Source organism: Fragaria vesca, linkage group LG7 (assembly GCF_000184155.1).
Source record: "Fragaria vesca subsp. vesca linkage group LG7, FraVesHawaii_1.0, whole genome shotgun sequence".
Taxonomy (NCBI): domain Eukaryota; kingdom Viridiplantae; phylum Streptophyta; class Magnoliopsida; order Rosales; family Rosaceae; genus Fragaria; species Fragaria vesca.
In genome coordinates, this window is record NC_020497.1 from 14,879,820 (window position 1) to 14,895,981 (window position 16,162).

Genomic DNA, 16,162 nt, shown 5'->3' on the forward strand with positions numbered 1-16,162 from the left:
ACTCTAGAAACTCAAGTGATATTTAAATTTTATAGTTTTGTATTGTTTTGTTATATTTTGAAAATATATTTGTTGTGAAGTTTGGTAATACCGAAAAACCGACATCCGAAGTTGGTAAGATTTATCTCATACCGAAGTTTTTGGTTTGGTAATTGAAAGTCATATTTCATTACCGAAAGCTTTGGTTTTGAAGTTGGTAACGGTCATTACCGATTCGAACCGACCGAGTGGCAGCCCTAGATGTGATCGACAACGTCGACTGATGAATCGAAATCATCGCGCATATAAGATCTGATCTAATCAGCAATCTAAAAAGTAGAACTTAAAAAATTTGATAAATTCCAGAAAGTTAAAAAAAAAATTCATTATTAGGAAAAATAGAAACATAAAAAAAAAAAACAGAAATTATGATTTGATGACGTGGTTAGTCCACATCAGCTGCCACCTAAAGTGGGCTCTAGGTGGTATCTAAAAAAATGATTCACCTAGCATTACTCATGGAAGTATCTTCATGTCATAAAATTGCGAATATAACTGGTAATGAGGTCAGAATTAGAGTTTTTCCTGAAGCAATACCTGTAGTAATGTGAATCTGATCTTCTGAGGGTACTATTTATCAGAAACGAAGAGAACTTCTTCACTCATTCACGTCAAACATAATAATTAAAAAAGGAAAATTGAGTTACAATTTCTACACCGTATCAAAAGAATCCAAGAAATTGAAATCCAAATTGCTTGTGTACGTAGAGGCAGAGTGAATGGATCCCATTTATGCTTTTAAACATCTCCTGTTTAAAAAAGAAGAATCAGAAAAGGTTTTCGATCCAACTCCTTATCTTTGGCAAATACGGACTCGAAAAGGATTCAGAACTCAATTGGGACTCATTTTCTTTGACAGTTTCGGACTCCTTATCTTTGGCATGTACAGTATGTTTATAAATAGGTGAGATCTTTTATGGTCCTGCATATATCGATCGAATTTCGTCATGGCCGTCAACAATACCGCAGGTCGACCTGAATTGCCAGACCTGGTTATCCATGAAATTCTACGCCGTCTTCCCACTAAAGCTGCCGTCGGCATCAGCTTCCTTTCCAAGCGATGGGAGGGTGTATTGTCTTGTCTTCCCACATTAGATTTTGACGAGGGTGGTGACGAATACGACCGCAACAAACTCCAAAAACATTACAAGTTCATAAACATTTTGAAGAGATGTTTGTTATTATGCGGGAAGGAAAAACAGAAACTAGTATTGGATAAATTTAGGCTACGCATGACGAACTACTTGTGCCGAGATGCCATCACTGTGTCCAACTGGTTGAGTTAGTCATTTGAGAGAAGCGTGAAAGAAGTAGATATCAGCCTCAGTGTTATTAAATCGCAACGTTGGCTGAAAAACAACTATTACTGCCTGTCAATGACGAACTTTGTCAATGCAAAATCTATGACTTCTCTTAATTTAGAGTATGTCAGACTAAAGAATATCCGTAGAGGATTGGAGCAGCCTGCAGCACATACACGCCTTCTTCCCTCTTTGAAAAAGATGTCCTTCAAAACTGTGTACTTTGATCGTGATGCTCTCTCCTGCCTACTTGAGGAGTGCCCTGCGGTTGAGTGCTTGTCCTTGATTTCATGTTCTTTCGCAGGCTTGGAGATTAGTGTTCCAAGTACTAGTTTAAAATCCTTGGAAATCAAGCATTGCAAGGCATCATTAGCTCTCGTGCACCAAGCTGTGAATCTGGAATCCGTAATAGTCGTTTCACCAAAATCTCCTCTTGAGGCTGTGATCTTGAATGAATGCTGCAATCTGAAGTATATTAACGTTTATGGTAATTGGCGCATGAATATGTTTCATGTGGATGGATGCCATGATGTGAAGGGCACAATCAATGCTCCAAATCTGGATCATTTTAGCTACGAAGGCTACTTGAAGTCTAGATTTTCTTTGAAAGCTCCAAGGTTATCAATGGCTCGCATCATATTCTGGGACATTTGGGGTGGGGAAGCACCCAGCTTTGACCCATGGGAACATTTTCCTAAACTGACAGATTTTCTTAAAGAAGTTGGTAGCACCAAAGAGATGATCCTCCTTGTTCGTCATTTTAAGGCTCTCATCTTTCCGAAGGATTTTAGAAGGACCTTGTCAGCATCGATATTGCCTGAACTCGAAGTTCTGGAATACGCGACGGTTGTTCCAGCAACTCGGAGAGATAGGGAAGAGTTGATGCAGTCCTTGCAGTGGATGGCACCTTTAGCAACAGATATATCTCAATTAGAGTACAATGCAGAACTGGACATGTATGGAAAATTCTAAGGAAACTAATTTGAAGACTGATGATCATGCTTGAGAAGATAGACAACGTACACTAGCACGACGCTACAAGTAGAGATGAGATTATTTTTGTTCGGAAAAAATTTTAGTATTTTATTCGGTAGACGTACCGAATGCGAGTCGGTACGTAGATACTTTGATTTATATACATATAGTACACGTAGGTTAGGCATTGTCTTAAAGAGATATGTAGATTGCATTATATATTTGTGGGTGATAATGTGTTTAAGGTTCTCACAAACATTGTCTACAAAATCTTACATATATACGATCAAGTATATACGTAGTTCATTACATCTTGGAAAACATAATCATATAATTCAGAGTTCAGACCCAAAAAAGAAAGAAAGAGCGATAATAAAAGCTACCGATACAAATCAATGAATCATACAATTTTCTTTGGCTTGCCGACATCAAATGAAATGGCTCAAAAGCTTGGACGGTTGAGCACAGCAGAAAAGCTCGCCATAATTGGTTGAACTGTTTATTTGGCTCATCATTATGTGAGTTTAGGGACCCATATATGTATATAGATGCTGCCAGACTTTGCATTCCATAAAATGTCTGCAAAAATTAACTAGGTCGATAGACAAGACAAAGTATACTGTATATCGTACAAACTTGGAGGTTTGCGAGCTCAATCAAATTATGGAGGATCTCATTTCTAGTGTTTATACTATAGGAAGTTGAGAATGACATCCCACAATGAGTATGCATGCCCTCCAAACCCTCAAGTCTCAACCCTTTTGTCGCGTTTTGCAAAATGCATTACCTTAATTACCCGGCCACCTGATTTATCCTACGTAGTTACAAAACCACGCCACCAAAGTTCGGAAAACAAAATATATGTGTAAGATATAGTGTCTCTTGAACCAGACTCATCATGTTACAAAATCATGAAATGTAGTATATATATATAGCTTAGAATTTATTTTAGGAAGAGAAAATAATGATAATTTTGGGCCATTTCCCATGCAACGTAACTCCTCCCCTCCTCCACCCATCACCGTCGATTTCCGATCAGTTGGCTCATCGCATTCCCGACCCTCCCATTCCTACCGAGTCCCTTCTCTTTCTCTCTCCAAAAATCTAAAACCGGCCTTTTCGAAGAATTTCATCAGCCCCTCACGATCTAATCATCCCAACCTTCTCCTTCTTCCCTTAGGCTCTAGCTCCCTGTCCCTCTCTCTCCTTCTCCCTCTGTATATTTACTCTCTTTAACCCTTTCCGGATTTCGTTCGCCTAGATTTTCGATTCCAGAAAAGCTTTCATAGCTTTTCTTTTTCAGACATTCACGTAATACATATTCTTTTTAATTCTATATACAAACGAATCGAAGCGCTGAATTCCACGACGTGAGTTTCTCCGACGACAATGGAGTTTTGATCCTTTACATATTTCTTATTAATTTTGTGTGTATTGAACATTGAGTTATGATTTTTGCATTCAGTATGTGCTGCACGCCTCTTCCCTGATTTTGGTTAATTTGTTTCTATATACGATGATGCAGCTAGCAGAGAAGATCTGATTATTCTTTTGTTGATATTGGTTGATGTGAGGATTTGTCCTCACTGTAAAGGTACGGAATTTTTTGTTCCAATTTTGTGGGAATTTTGATACTCAAGGCAAACTATGAGCTTAGGAATGACGTTATCTGATCATTTCATTATTTTTCTGGGTTGTTCTATTCCTAGAATAGAAATTTTATGTTTCTCAAGGAAAGATTGTCATTTCTTGAAACTGAAACTAGTTGAAATCTTAAGATATAAATAGCATAAATCAATTTAGCCATTTCAGTTGAAATTGTTATATATTTTGTTAATTATTTTTCCCTTTTTTGATGAACTAGAGTTTTGGAGATGGCTACTGGGGGAAAGATAGATACGCTATCCACCCTAGATAATAATGTGCAAGGTTCCAATGGGAATTTATCAGATGTGTTGCAAAGTGAGCTTGAGCTGATTCTAAGGCAGCATCGCAATCAGCAAGCCATTCATATGGGTAGGGATTTGAATATGTATAGGAGTGGCAGTGCACCGCCAACTGTTGAGGGATCGCTGAGTGCTGTGGGTAGCCTGTTTAGGAATTCTGATTTTAGGGATAGGGATATGAGTAGTAGGGTCAGTAGTAACAATGGGGGGTTTTCTGAAGATGAGGTTCGCTCACATATTGCTTATCTCTCGTACTATTATTCACATGATAATATCAACCCAAGAAATCCTCCCCCTTTGTTGTCAAGAGAGGATTGGCGTGTGGCACAGAGGTTTCAGAGTGGATCTTCTTTTGAAGGCAATGGGGATTGGAGGAGGAACAATATAGTTGGCGATGGCGATAAATCGTTGTTTTCAACGCAGCCGGGGCTTTCTGCACAGAAAACAGAAAATGACTTGAACAAATTGAGAAATGCCAATGGGAATAGTATGCCTAGACATACGTCATCTGAGTGGCTTGATAACAGTTCGACTAGTTTGACTGGATTTTCGACAAATGGACTTGGTGCAAGGAGGAAGAGTTTTGCTGACATTCTACAGGTAATTGTGTAAGGAAGTTTGGCATGCACAACTATTGTGATGAAGTGCTTGGCCGTTTTATTTTGCTTTTTTATATGTCTCTTCTTACAATTATAAATGGCATGTGCTGCAGGAAGGAATTGATCAGCCAACTTCATGCCCCTTGTTAAGACCATCAAGCTGTAATGCTTTTGGTGATGTTATGAATTCAAAAGGCATGGCTGATCCACAACCAGTAGGATTGTGTAATGGAGTAGATTCTATAGAGGGGTTGCACACCGGAGCAGATTTACGTGGCCTGATAGGAATGCAGAACCATGGTACCCCTGTTTCTCAGTCATTTGTATCTGCTGGAGGTCATTCTTTATCAAGAAGTAGAACTCCAGACCCACAATTATTTGGAAGTTCTGGTCTTCCTCCTATGGGAAGAGTGTATCCTAATGTTGGTGGTGCAGATATCCAAAGTGATAATTCGCCTGCCATGACTGAATTGCCCAATATGACAAAAAATTTCTCTGGCTTAAGCCTCTCAAAAGCTACATCTGCAGATGAAGATAATCGTCTTCAGTCTCAGCTTCGCAGGGACCTTGATAATCAGCGTGATTTTCTGTTCAACACACCAAACAGTCAGAACCAGAGGCTGCAACAGCAATTGATAGAGAAGTCAAATGCTGAAAACTTTTCCCTTTCTACAAATTATGCTCATTTAGCAAATAAAAATGGGATTCTGACAAACCGTAATGCACCAAATGGGCATGTTAATTTTCCTAGAAGAACTTCTTCTCCTAGTCTTTATTCAAACGGGAGTTCTTCAGGACTTGGAACTTTTGAAGGGTTGAATGCTCAATACCAGGATGTAAATACCCCAGCAGGAATCGACCTTAATGGTCATGCTTCGGGGGCCTATCCTGCAAATCAGAAGTTGAACAATCATCTTGATGCAGGTAATTCTTGTTGTTTCTGAAAATTTTTATGTATTCCATATAAAATATCATCCGAGAACCATAGTTGAAGAGATAGTTATCCATCAATCTTCTTTTAATTTATTTTGGGTGCAGCAGGGTTTACTGGTAATGGTGATGGACAAAGTATGAACAGATTAGGGAACAAATTTGGTCCTGGCCTTCATTCTTCATTTTTAGACCCGTCGCAAATTCAATTATTGCAAACAGCTGATAATTGTGCAAGACGTGCTCTAGCTAGTCCAAGTGGTTATTCTTTGAGTAAAAATAATTTTGGCACTTTGCATGGAGAACTAGAGGGGCAGCGAGCATACCTCGAAGCAATACTTGCTCAAAGGAAGTATGAGATGTCCCTTTTACGTAAATCTGCAGGGTTTAATCATTGTTATATTGGGAATCCATCATATGGTCTTGGAATGACATATCCAGGAATCTCAGTGGCAAACTCATTTCTTCCTTCTGTTGGATCTGGAAGTTCAATGTTTCAGAATGAGAAAATTTCCCGGTTTAATTCTATGATGAAAAGTCCAATGGGAGGATCAGTCGGCGCCTGGAACTCTGATGTTGGAAACGACATAGAAGGAAGACATGCATCATCATCTTCATTACTAGATGAGTTCAAGAACAACAAGAACAAGTCTTTTGAACTTGCAGATATTGTTGATCATGTAGTTGAGTTCAGGTGTTTATAGTACTTCCTTTCATTGTATATTATTCTTAGGTTGTTTCGGCTGTGATTCTTACTTTGTATGTTGTGTTCTAAATGCAGTACCGATCAGTATGGAAGTCGCTTTATTCAGCAGAAACTAGAAACTGCCACTGTAGAAGAAAAAACAAGAATATTCCCTGAGATTATCCCTCATGCTCGCACCTTGATGACTGATGTGTTTGGAAATTATGTCATACAGAAAGTATAAAAAATGTATTTCAAAAGCTCCAAGATGCCTTTATTTCATTTTATAATTATTAATATATTTCCTTGTCAATTGCAGTTCTTTGAGCATGGTACAGAAAGCCAAAGAAAAGAATTGACGAGCCAACTTACTGGGCATGTTTTGCCTCTCAGTCTGCAAATGTATGGCTGTAGAGTGATCCAGAAGGTGATTTCTTGATCCTCTATTCTTGCTCTTATTCCTTCTTATGTTGTTACATAATGCATTTCTAGGTCTCAGAATTTGCATAGCTTTGATAATGTAAATTGTAACGTATGTTTTTCATCTCACTAGCTTGCTTCATTGTCATATGCCAATGGCATAATATGATGTGTATCTTGCTTGCAAAATAAAAAGATGAATGCAAGTTTATGGATAAGAGGAGTTGGTTTAGATAAAAAGAATTCTGGGAAATTTTAATAGACCTTCCACATGTTAAGTATGTTTATGTACAATATGCTTGTTCCTGATATGAGATATGGCTGTTATTATGACTGATGGCCGTGTCTTGTTTTGCTCTTCACTGGTGGAAAAGGCAGTTTGGTTCATTGAGAATACAAAGATCCAAATCATCATTTTGCTTAAGAAATGTTTATACTTATGGCCGGTGTTGGATACATCATAATGGGAGACTAATGCTTTAGATTTTGCCAATAGGCGTTGGAAGTGGTTGACATGGATCAGCAGGCTCAAATGGTGTCAGAACTCGATGGTTCAGTCATGAAATGTATCCGTGATCAGAATGGGAATCATGTCATTCAGAAGTGTATAGAATGTGTCCCTCAAGATCAAATTCAGTTTATCATTTCATCCTTCTATGGGCAAGTTGTCACACTGTCCACCCATCCTTATGGTTGCCGTGTCGTGCAGGTTAGTTGTTTGCATTCTTGTTCATTAGTACAGAGTAAATTCTTTAATTTACTATTCACTAGTGTATTTGGATGCCTATAGAGGGTTCTGGAACATTGTGATGACTCAAAGACGCAAGAAACTATCATGGATGAAGTTATGCAATCTGTATGCTTTTTGGCCCAGGATCAGTATGGAAATTATGTTATTCAGGTATTCGAAACTATTAAATCGTGATATGCTTGTGGTTGAGCTAAAAGCTTTTCTTTCTAATAGATACATTTGGATTGTTTCTATTTGTTTGTATCTTGTGAAGTCATGTAAGTTCCAGATGAAATTTGTATTTGACATGTTCCTCTTGTTATCTGGTTGAGAGTTTCATGACCATATTGACACATGAGCTGGATGCTCCTCTACTTGATTCCTTTTTCTTTGATTTATTACGTATGAAAGCCATAGATAGCAGTGAGTTGTTTTGAAAACCGATACTTTTGTGTAACATCATCAGCTGTGTGTTCCTGATATAAACCTCTATTTTGCAGCATGTCCTTGAACATGGTAAACCGCATGAACGGTCTGCAATTATTCACCAGCTTGCTGGACAAATTGTAAAGATGAGTCAGCAGAAGTTTGCTTCTAATGTCGTGGAGAAATGCTTGATTTTTGGGAGTCCTGAGGAGCGCCAGTTCTTGGTAAAAGAGATGCTTGGTTCCACTGATGAAAATGAGCCGTTGCAGGTCTGTGCTATGAGTAGTTCTGTTCAATGTAATATTTTTTTTCTTTCTTTTTTCTGCAGAAGATAAGTCAATTTATTAGAAATCAAAAATGATTTAGTAGTCAATCACTTACTGTTGGGAATAATTGTATGAACCTCTTTCTTTTTTTTTGGAATTAGTATGAACCTCTTTTGCTGGGTTAGTAAACGTCCCTTATGAAAGAATGATTAACTAACAGTTCTTGTGTTGTGTCATCAAGCTTAAAAAGATTTCTAGCCCAAATTTGCATATAACAGGATTTCTGAAAGTTTTTTGGTCGAAAAGACAATGAGATTAAAGTTATTGTAATGTGTCAACACCTAAGTCCAACCAAAGTCTTGGAGCCTAACCCTTGCATGTCATATAGGTACATCTAACCAATTTTAATGATAATGCAGGCCATGATGAAAGATCCATTTGGGAACTATGTGGTGCAGAAGGTTCTTGAGACCTGTGATGATCAGAGTCTTGAGTTGATTGTTTCTCGCATTAAGGTTCATTTGACTGCCTTGAAGAAGTACACTTATGGTAAACATATTGTTACCCGTGTCGAGAAACTCATTACAACGGGAGGTGAGGAAACCTTATTTCCATTTTTCATTCTATCTGTTACAGATGTACAACGTTTAATAACTGCTTACAATGTTGTTGATGCACATTATATGCAGAAAGGCGCATAGGGTTGTCGTCCTCAGTTTCATCTTCCACAGCATAGCTACGCATCCCAATTTTGAAGCAAGGAATGCATTTTTCCTCTAGCCACCATCAATAAATATGCATCATTTTGTACAGCTAACGTGGACAGTGACCATAACAAGTTTGCCGCATCGATTGCAATAATACAGAGAAATTGTAGTTGTAAATAAGCATGAAATCCAGAGTCCCCTGCCATATGACAATTTTGGGTATTCTCCTCCTATTGTATAGTTTTGGAAAGCTGATTCTAATATGACCATGATGACATCACATGGAGGATCATTCTAGGCTGTCTGGAGAAGGAAGGTCAAGGTAGTATTTGAGACTGTTTTGGGCTTTGGGAGTACAGTTCTTAACATTTTTTAAGTGTAAATGGTTAACTGCACTTGGAATTTGAAAGAGGGGGTAAATAATAGGGGAGTGTGTTCATGTATAGTAGGCTCTTCAACTTTGAGAACGAAATATAGTGTAAATATACTTCAATTTTCTCGTTCACTATTTCTTATTGATGTATGAGGAAATTTTTGACTGGATTAGAAGCTTATAAACTGTTGCAGGTACTTGTAGATCAGCTTGTACTTGCTGAATCTTAAAGCTTGACAAACACTAACTAATCCGAAACTAAGATTAAGAGGAGAACTTAACAATTTTATGTCACCAATTAGGTCAGAGTTTGTATAACAATTCTTTACATTATTTGTAGAGCTTACTGCTGTGTATCATATGAACCAAAGTGATTATGACTTATGAACCATCTTCAGGATGGCTGAAGAGCAATTTGAATCTTGAGGTTGATGATAACTATCGGGTCATAGCATAGCAGTGATTTCATTGCCATGCATAGAGTTGATGAGTTGATCCTGTTGCCAGTGTAGCAGAAATGATTATTTTTTTAGACCTAGATATGAAGTTATGAATTGTGTTGTCTTGAAACTTTGTAAGTTCTTTTGTATAAATTTGTTACTACTATTCATTGCTTGAATCAATGGTTTGGTTAAGTGCTCAAGATGCTCAGTGTTTATGGATGATATATAACCACCACAAACTAGTAGGAGCTCAGAAAAAGCATATCTGAATACAACACAAAAGAGAAGGTGACAGAAATAACAATAGTATTACACAAATGAAAATGATCAAAAGACTACAACAGATGCATCTAGAAGGATGCTTCAAGATAAAGAACTCCACAAGACAAAGTAAAGTGAATAGACTAGCTCAATCCTGTAATAGTGAACACTGAAATGCAGAACCGTTGCAGGTTCCGTGATTTCCACGTAGGACTAGGAAGCTGTTTAATTTGATGGAGGAGGTGCGAGGGAAGGAATTGATGGAATCGTGGTCGGAATGGTGGGAAGTGAAGGGATTGTAGTGGGGAAGGAGGGGAATGTAGTGGCTGGAAGTGGAGGTAGAGTGAACTTGGGAGCAGTGGGAAGGTTTGGCAATGTTGGATTTGGGAGAGATGGCATTTTTGTGCCTGGCACAGATGGGATTTGTGTTGTGGGTTTCGGCAGAGTTGGCAATGGAGGCAGTGTAGTAGGCACAGGCAGTGTTGGCAATGAAGGCAGTGGAGGGAAGCCCTTGGGCATAGGAATCGATGGAATTGAGGTCTGCAATAGGTGCCTGGCGCCGAAGATCATGTCAATGCTTGACAAACACAATGTTGCTACCATGATGGATAATGGCGAACAATGCTTGAAACCAGCCATATTTGTTGAAAAATAAGGAACTGAAGGTGTGTTTCTTGTTAATGTTAAAGGAAGGATGAAGGGCTTTTATAGACCGATGAGGCTCCAAAGTTGTCAATGTTTGATGAAATCTAGCTGACATGGGGTGGAGAAGTGGTACTGGGTAGGTTACCCTATTGTATCGTTTGGAAGCCTACTCAAGTTCCAACTTAACCCACCCCTTTTAGGGGTTTACTTTGTTGAGGTAAGCAGCCTATCAACTAAACTACTATAGTAAAGAGAGTTTAATTAAGGGACCATTTTGTTTTCTTTACATTAAACTGAACATAACAGATGGCCAAAGTTCACAAACTAGTGACACAAGATGCAGTACTAGTGACCATCGTCTGCTACTACTTGCCTTAAAATTTGATCAATTAGTTTATAGGATGACTTCTCCCACAGATGAATAGGCAAAAATCTGCTTCTAGATAGCCGTCCACATAGGCACAGAGGTGGCCATAGAAAAGTCGAAGTTGACCATCCTAGACGAGCTACCTGGTGTTTTTTCTTTGGTCAAATAAAGTATAGAATCACGTTTCATGCATTTCTCATTTAACATCATGGCACGAATCAATGAACAGAAAGAACTAGAACTAGGAAACACAAAAGATAACAAAATGGATAGAAATTGTTTATGTACAAAAATTAATGACAAATGATCTAAATCAGAGGTGAGGTAACTAAAAGAAATAAAATCAATCAAAGAATGTAAGTATGTAACCTATTTACTGTGGAATTAGAGCAGTGAGGAATCAGCTTTCTGTGCAATACAGCCGAAACAAGTGAACTATGTGGACACCAATTCGTAAGGTTGATGCAACGGCTCAAAAGCTTCTGATCCTGGGAGCCGAAGGTTTGAACATGGCAAAACAAAATGAAACCTCCTCAAACAGAATAGTGAGATTGTGTTAATCGGAGTTCCTCACTTCCAAAGTACCACCATTTCTTCTTCTTTGGGCTTAAAAGTTCCACCAATGCTTCTTTTTCTTTAAGCTGGGCGGAGGAAGTTCTGAAGAAAAAATCAAATACAAGAGGAGAATGTGTAAGTTAACACCCAGAAGAATCGTGCTGAAATCTTACACAAAGGCCAGTTATTCCTTTACCTCCTTCAGGATAGATAGAATTGTAGTGCACCTCAGCCCAAAAGCTCAAGCAAATAACTGCACAAGTAAATTATAAGTACACAACCAGTGATATTGGAAAGAGGCGACAAAGAAATGCCAGGAGCCTTTTAGCTTCTAAATATTGTTACCTCTACTCGACTTTGAAACATGTGGAAGGATCTCAATGTAGCATGTATCCTTGAATGAAGTGATAACAAATATCTTGACACCATACTGCAGTAAAGTAGTAGACATATCAGCATCAATCATAGAATTGAAAAAGTAAGCTACTAACTTATTATACATTCATGGGGCATACTTGTAGCACTATTACAGAAGTACTAGTACTTGTAATTGCTTAACATCTCACCATAGAAGAGAGAAGCAGAAAGTTCCTTCTAAGTTATTTGACTACCAATAGCAAAATTACACATGTACAAACATCAAGTTTGATAATTAACTAGCAAAAAGCAGTGTCTCGTACCGAATCTGCAGCAGCCTGCAACGTGACATGATCGCCCCATTCACCACACCTAATTTATCCACGTCAAATAAAAAATAGGTAAGCAAAAACTAATTAAAAATTTTAGGATAGAAAGCAATCAATGCAAAGAATGGTACACACTTGCTCATTTTCTTTAAGTAATCAACATAACCCATCGGAACATAACCGTCATACAATTCTGGATGAGTCTTGAGCTGAAAAATCAAGAGTCATTCCAACATCAAATGATGATAAAAGTTCAAATAACAATAATCATTGCGAAATTTGAATTACTGAATATCCACTTACTGAAATGCCAACAAACCTGTTGAATAATTTGATCTCTTACAAGGCCATGGTATTCAGAAGAACGATATAGTTGATCTGATAAAGCACGAAACTGCAAAAACACCAATAGTGAGAAACTCTCAAAATAAGTAGGATGGATCCACACTATTACAAGTCACAATTAAAAACTCAAATTAGCACCAACCTGACAGTTCCCATCTCCCTGGATCTTACACTCCACCAAGTCATATAACTTCAGTCTAGTGAAAGAAATGATGAAAAGAAACATAAATCAGAAGTGAAGCATTGCAGACCAATTCTATATAAACAGATAACAAGCAGAAATGAGGCACTGAGTTTCCATCTGAAGAAGTTTGTTCTAAAACAGCAAGTATTGGAGAATGCAAATGAAAATGATGTCAGAATATCCCCAAGGATGCAGACACCCCCAAGGATGCAGACACAGGCGCACACACAGTAGAGAAGAAGTAATATGCTTGACATGATTTCAAAAGCAGCAGAAGTAAGAAACCAAGCAATTCTGTCCAGAAAATTCCTCAACTCATTTTACTCTCTCACCTATTGTGTGTAAAGCTCCCCAACTCCACCCCTTATGATACAGATATGATGCTATGTTTTGTGTTTTAAACTTTAGATTGTTCTACACCTTTGATTGAATGCCACACTGAATAATATAATTACCATCACACAAATAATTAGTGAGTTATAAAGAAATTATTTAAACTTTTAAAGATGATAAAGTATTTAAAAACTAATCATAAGAAATGTGTCAGCATCTGTGTTCAATCCATCACCACAGACAAACTTATCTCAATTTTAGCTATTTTTGGTAGTTTAACACACCGGCAAGTTTACTAAAAAATACAAATAAAATTGAAAGAAAGAAAAAGAAAATATCGTAGGCAATTCATCACTCATACACACTAAGGATCAGATGATGGACATAACAAAACACACCTTTCAATAAGCCTCTGATGATCTGATATCTCTTCATCAACTGTGGGTATCTTCTCATTTGTTTTAGGAATATGCTGCAATTGTTGCAAAAAAAAGAAAAAAAAGAAAAAAGGAAGACAATTTAACTTTTAGCATTGATAGCACAATAGCAACTAAGAAGCAATCAAGTTTGCAGACAAAATGCAAAATGGACAAATACACTTCTGATACATGTTCACTTATCCCTACTAACGTGAGAGACTGCTTTGAACCAATTTAAAAGAATAGATTTCTAGTCTTTGCTGAGCAAGGCTGAGATTTTGCCTCACTGCCACACATGTCACAGGCTGGGGTGGGCTGTGCTCAGTCTATAAGCTTTGCAACTTTGAATTTGCATACATATTGCCTAGTTTGTTTAGGAGTTAAATCCTTTACAAAAGTAATTTTGCTAGTCTCATGCTTGATGCAGCTCACAACTTGGTGCATCCAATTATTTTATCAATTCCATTCTTTTGTATTTTGCTTTCTTTTTATTGGGAGAAAGAAAGGGAGCTGATAATAAAACATAAGGCAGGACCAATATGCAAAAGCAGTGGAACCAGTACATAAAACCCTCTTTTTATAAAATGGAATGAATAAACTTACAGGAACTGGAACCATCTGATTCAGTCTTCTCCCTACTTCACCATCAAGAGCATACTCATCTGTTATATCCATCGGATGCAACAAGTCTTCCCCATTCATCGAGTACTCTCCTTCATTATTTTCATATGCTTCCCCGTTTCCATATCTCCTAGAACCATCCCCTTCATATTCCTGATTTTGATAATCATTGGTGTCCATCTTCCTGCCAAAATCATTCACTGCATCCTGAACATTTTCAAGCCCTGTGGATGTGCATCAATTAATCACAATAAGCCCAAAAATTACACAACACAAACAACTGAACTAATCAAGAATGTCAATCTTTTCCCATACCAGCACCACTGTGTCTGCCTGATGGACCGAGCCAATCCTGTGCAAGAATCGATGCCTGCAAAGGCTCATCCCCATAACCAGAGACTCCCGCAGCCTCGTCCTTTGCAAGTCTAGATAGCTCTTCCTGTAACGCACGAGCCAAAACCTCATCATTCTCCACGCTACAAGGCTCAACATAGCCTTCGTTTACACACTCCACTTGACTAGTGTCCCATTGGTATCCAGTAACAGTACTCCGAGAACAATCGTTAGAAAGAGTGCAATCCAACAGCTGATGCAGTCCCCAACGAACAACATCCTGATCAAGGTTCCACTTTGCCATGTGATCGTATAACATTCCACACCACTCTCTCTTTTCTCCAACAAACCTAACCTATCAAACACTATAAACCATAGTCCTCATAAGCTAAATCACAAATGATCAATAAAAACTCATAAACCACATTCAAAAATCCCATATCAAAATCCCAATCACAACCCCATCATCAAAATCTGAACTTCCCAAACTTCACAATCAAAACAAACCCAAAAACGGATACACAACCCTAATCACTAGAATCAAATTGCCACATAAAGATTCAAACTTTATGAAACTCCAAACATACCCAGAATAAGAAACAAGATTCTCAACAATAACAACACTAGGGACGATGTGAACGCACCTTTCAAATCAAGTCAGGATCTTTGAGGATAAAACAACCTTTAGGATCAATGGGCTGTGTAATACACGCGCCACCTTGCGTTGGTCGCCGAGAAACTTGGGACAAGAATAATATAGGACCGAGGAAGAGATGGACAACTTTTTCGATAACTCGGAATGTGTGTTAGTTGGTTTTTCTAGGATGAATCCAAATCTTGTGTCTAGTTTTTGTATAAGACAGTTGGGGCGGTGTGAAAGCGGAAACCGCCACTTTATGATTTGAGACGCGGGCGGGCGGTGGCAAACCGGGTCGCCGGTAACCCGGTTGGGATGACACGTGTCGGTTGTTAAGATTGATGTGGGAAAGAGATGGATGTGTCACACGCTAATGGGGAACATATGTACAAGGTAAGACGAATCTGGAGCCTCAATCTTTGACCCTTGAAATTAGGGGGCCTGGTTTATCCTTTTTTAGATTAATTGCACACATAATCAACCTGAAGAAGATTATAGTTTTGGGGCTCTCTGATTAGAGAAAGTCGTATCATTGTTTTTGTTTTGTGGCTTTGGACAAGAAAGAGAAGGATATAGGTCGGATCCTTATTGGGTGTGCTAATAATGCAGCTAAGTGGTTTGGTTGTGAAGTTTGTCTAAGTTAAACAGAATGAATTTGAGGGTGTAAGATTTGTCGCTTTCCATTGTCTTTAGGAATGATTTTCAAGGATGATGTGGTGTTTCGTGTTCGACTGGAAATTATAATTCCGTTAACCGGCTAAATCTTTAGAGAAAATTTTTTTCACGACAAACGCATCAGTTGACCTGTGTAACCAACCATTACAAAACTGACACGTGTAACATTTTTTTACTACTTAAACAAAAACTCCAAATTCTCAATTAAACCATGTATTTAAATTTGTTAACCAACATGTTTTTGTTGATCATACGACCACC

At 38.1% G+C, this 16,162-nt stretch overlaps 2 protein-coding genes across 2 annotated transcripts; one reads left to right on the forward strand and one right to left on the reverse strand.

Annotated features, from left to right (window-relative positions):
- Positions 1-4,189: 4,189 nt before the first annotated feature.
- LOC101314602 (pumilio homolog 4-like) lies at positions 4,190-9,472 on the forward strand. Its single transcript, XM_004307319.1, has 10 exons — positions 4,190-4,861; positions 4,974-5,793; positions 5,899-6,484; positions 6,572-6,713; positions 6,795-6,902; positions 7,392-7,604; positions 7,686-7,796; positions 8,126-8,320; positions 8,737-8,911; positions 9,007-9,472. Exons 1-10 carry the CDS (start codon positions 4,190-4,192, stop codon positions 9,051-9,053), a joined length of 3,069 nt encoding a protein of 1,022 aa, XP_004307367.1. The 3' UTR covers positions 9,054-9,472.
- Positions 9,473-11,286: 1,814 nt separating this feature from the next.
- On the reverse strand, positions 11,287-15,445 carry LOC101314887. The gene is made up of 11 exons (XM_004307320.1): positions 15,234-15,445; positions 14,572-14,954; positions 14,239-14,480; positions 13,615-13,688; positions 12,842-12,896; positions 12,674-12,748; positions 12,490-12,563; positions 12,349-12,397; positions 12,014-12,098; positions 11,865-11,921; positions 11,287-11,770 (listed from the first exon to the last, which is right to left on the reverse strand). Exons 2-11 carry the CDS (start codon positions 14,906-14,908, stop codon positions 11,721-11,723), a joined length of 1,098 nt encoding a protein of 365 aa, XP_004307368.1. The 5' UTR covers positions 14,909-14,954; positions 15,234-15,445; the 3' UTR covers positions 11,287-11,720.
- Positions 15,446-16,162: the final 717 nt, after the last annotated feature.

Coding starts and splice junctions, on each gene's coding strand:
- LOC101314887 (XM_004307320.1), bottom strand. CDS start 14,908: ATGTTATACGATCACATGGCAAAGTGGAACCTTGATCAGGATGTTGTT. Junction 14,481..14,571: donor AGGCAGACACAGTGGTGCTG/GTATGGGAAAAG, acceptor GCACATCCACAG/GGCTTGAAAATGTTCAGGAT. Junction 11,771..11,864: donor TTCTATCTATCCTGAAGGAG/GTAAAGGAATAA, acceptor TTTTTTCTTCAG/AACTTCCTCCGCCCAGCTTA.
- LOC101314602 (XM_004307319.1), top strand. CDS start 4,190: ATGGCTACTGGGGGAAAGATAGATACGCTATCCACCCTAGATAATAAT. Junction 4,862..4,973: donor GTTTTGCTGACATTCTACAG/GTAATTGTGTAA, acceptor CATGTGCTGCAG/GAAGGAATTGATCAGCCAAC. Junction 8,321..8,736: donor ATGAAAATGAGCCGTTGCAG/GTCTGTGCTATG, acceptor ATGATAATGCAG/GCCATGATGAAAGATCCATT.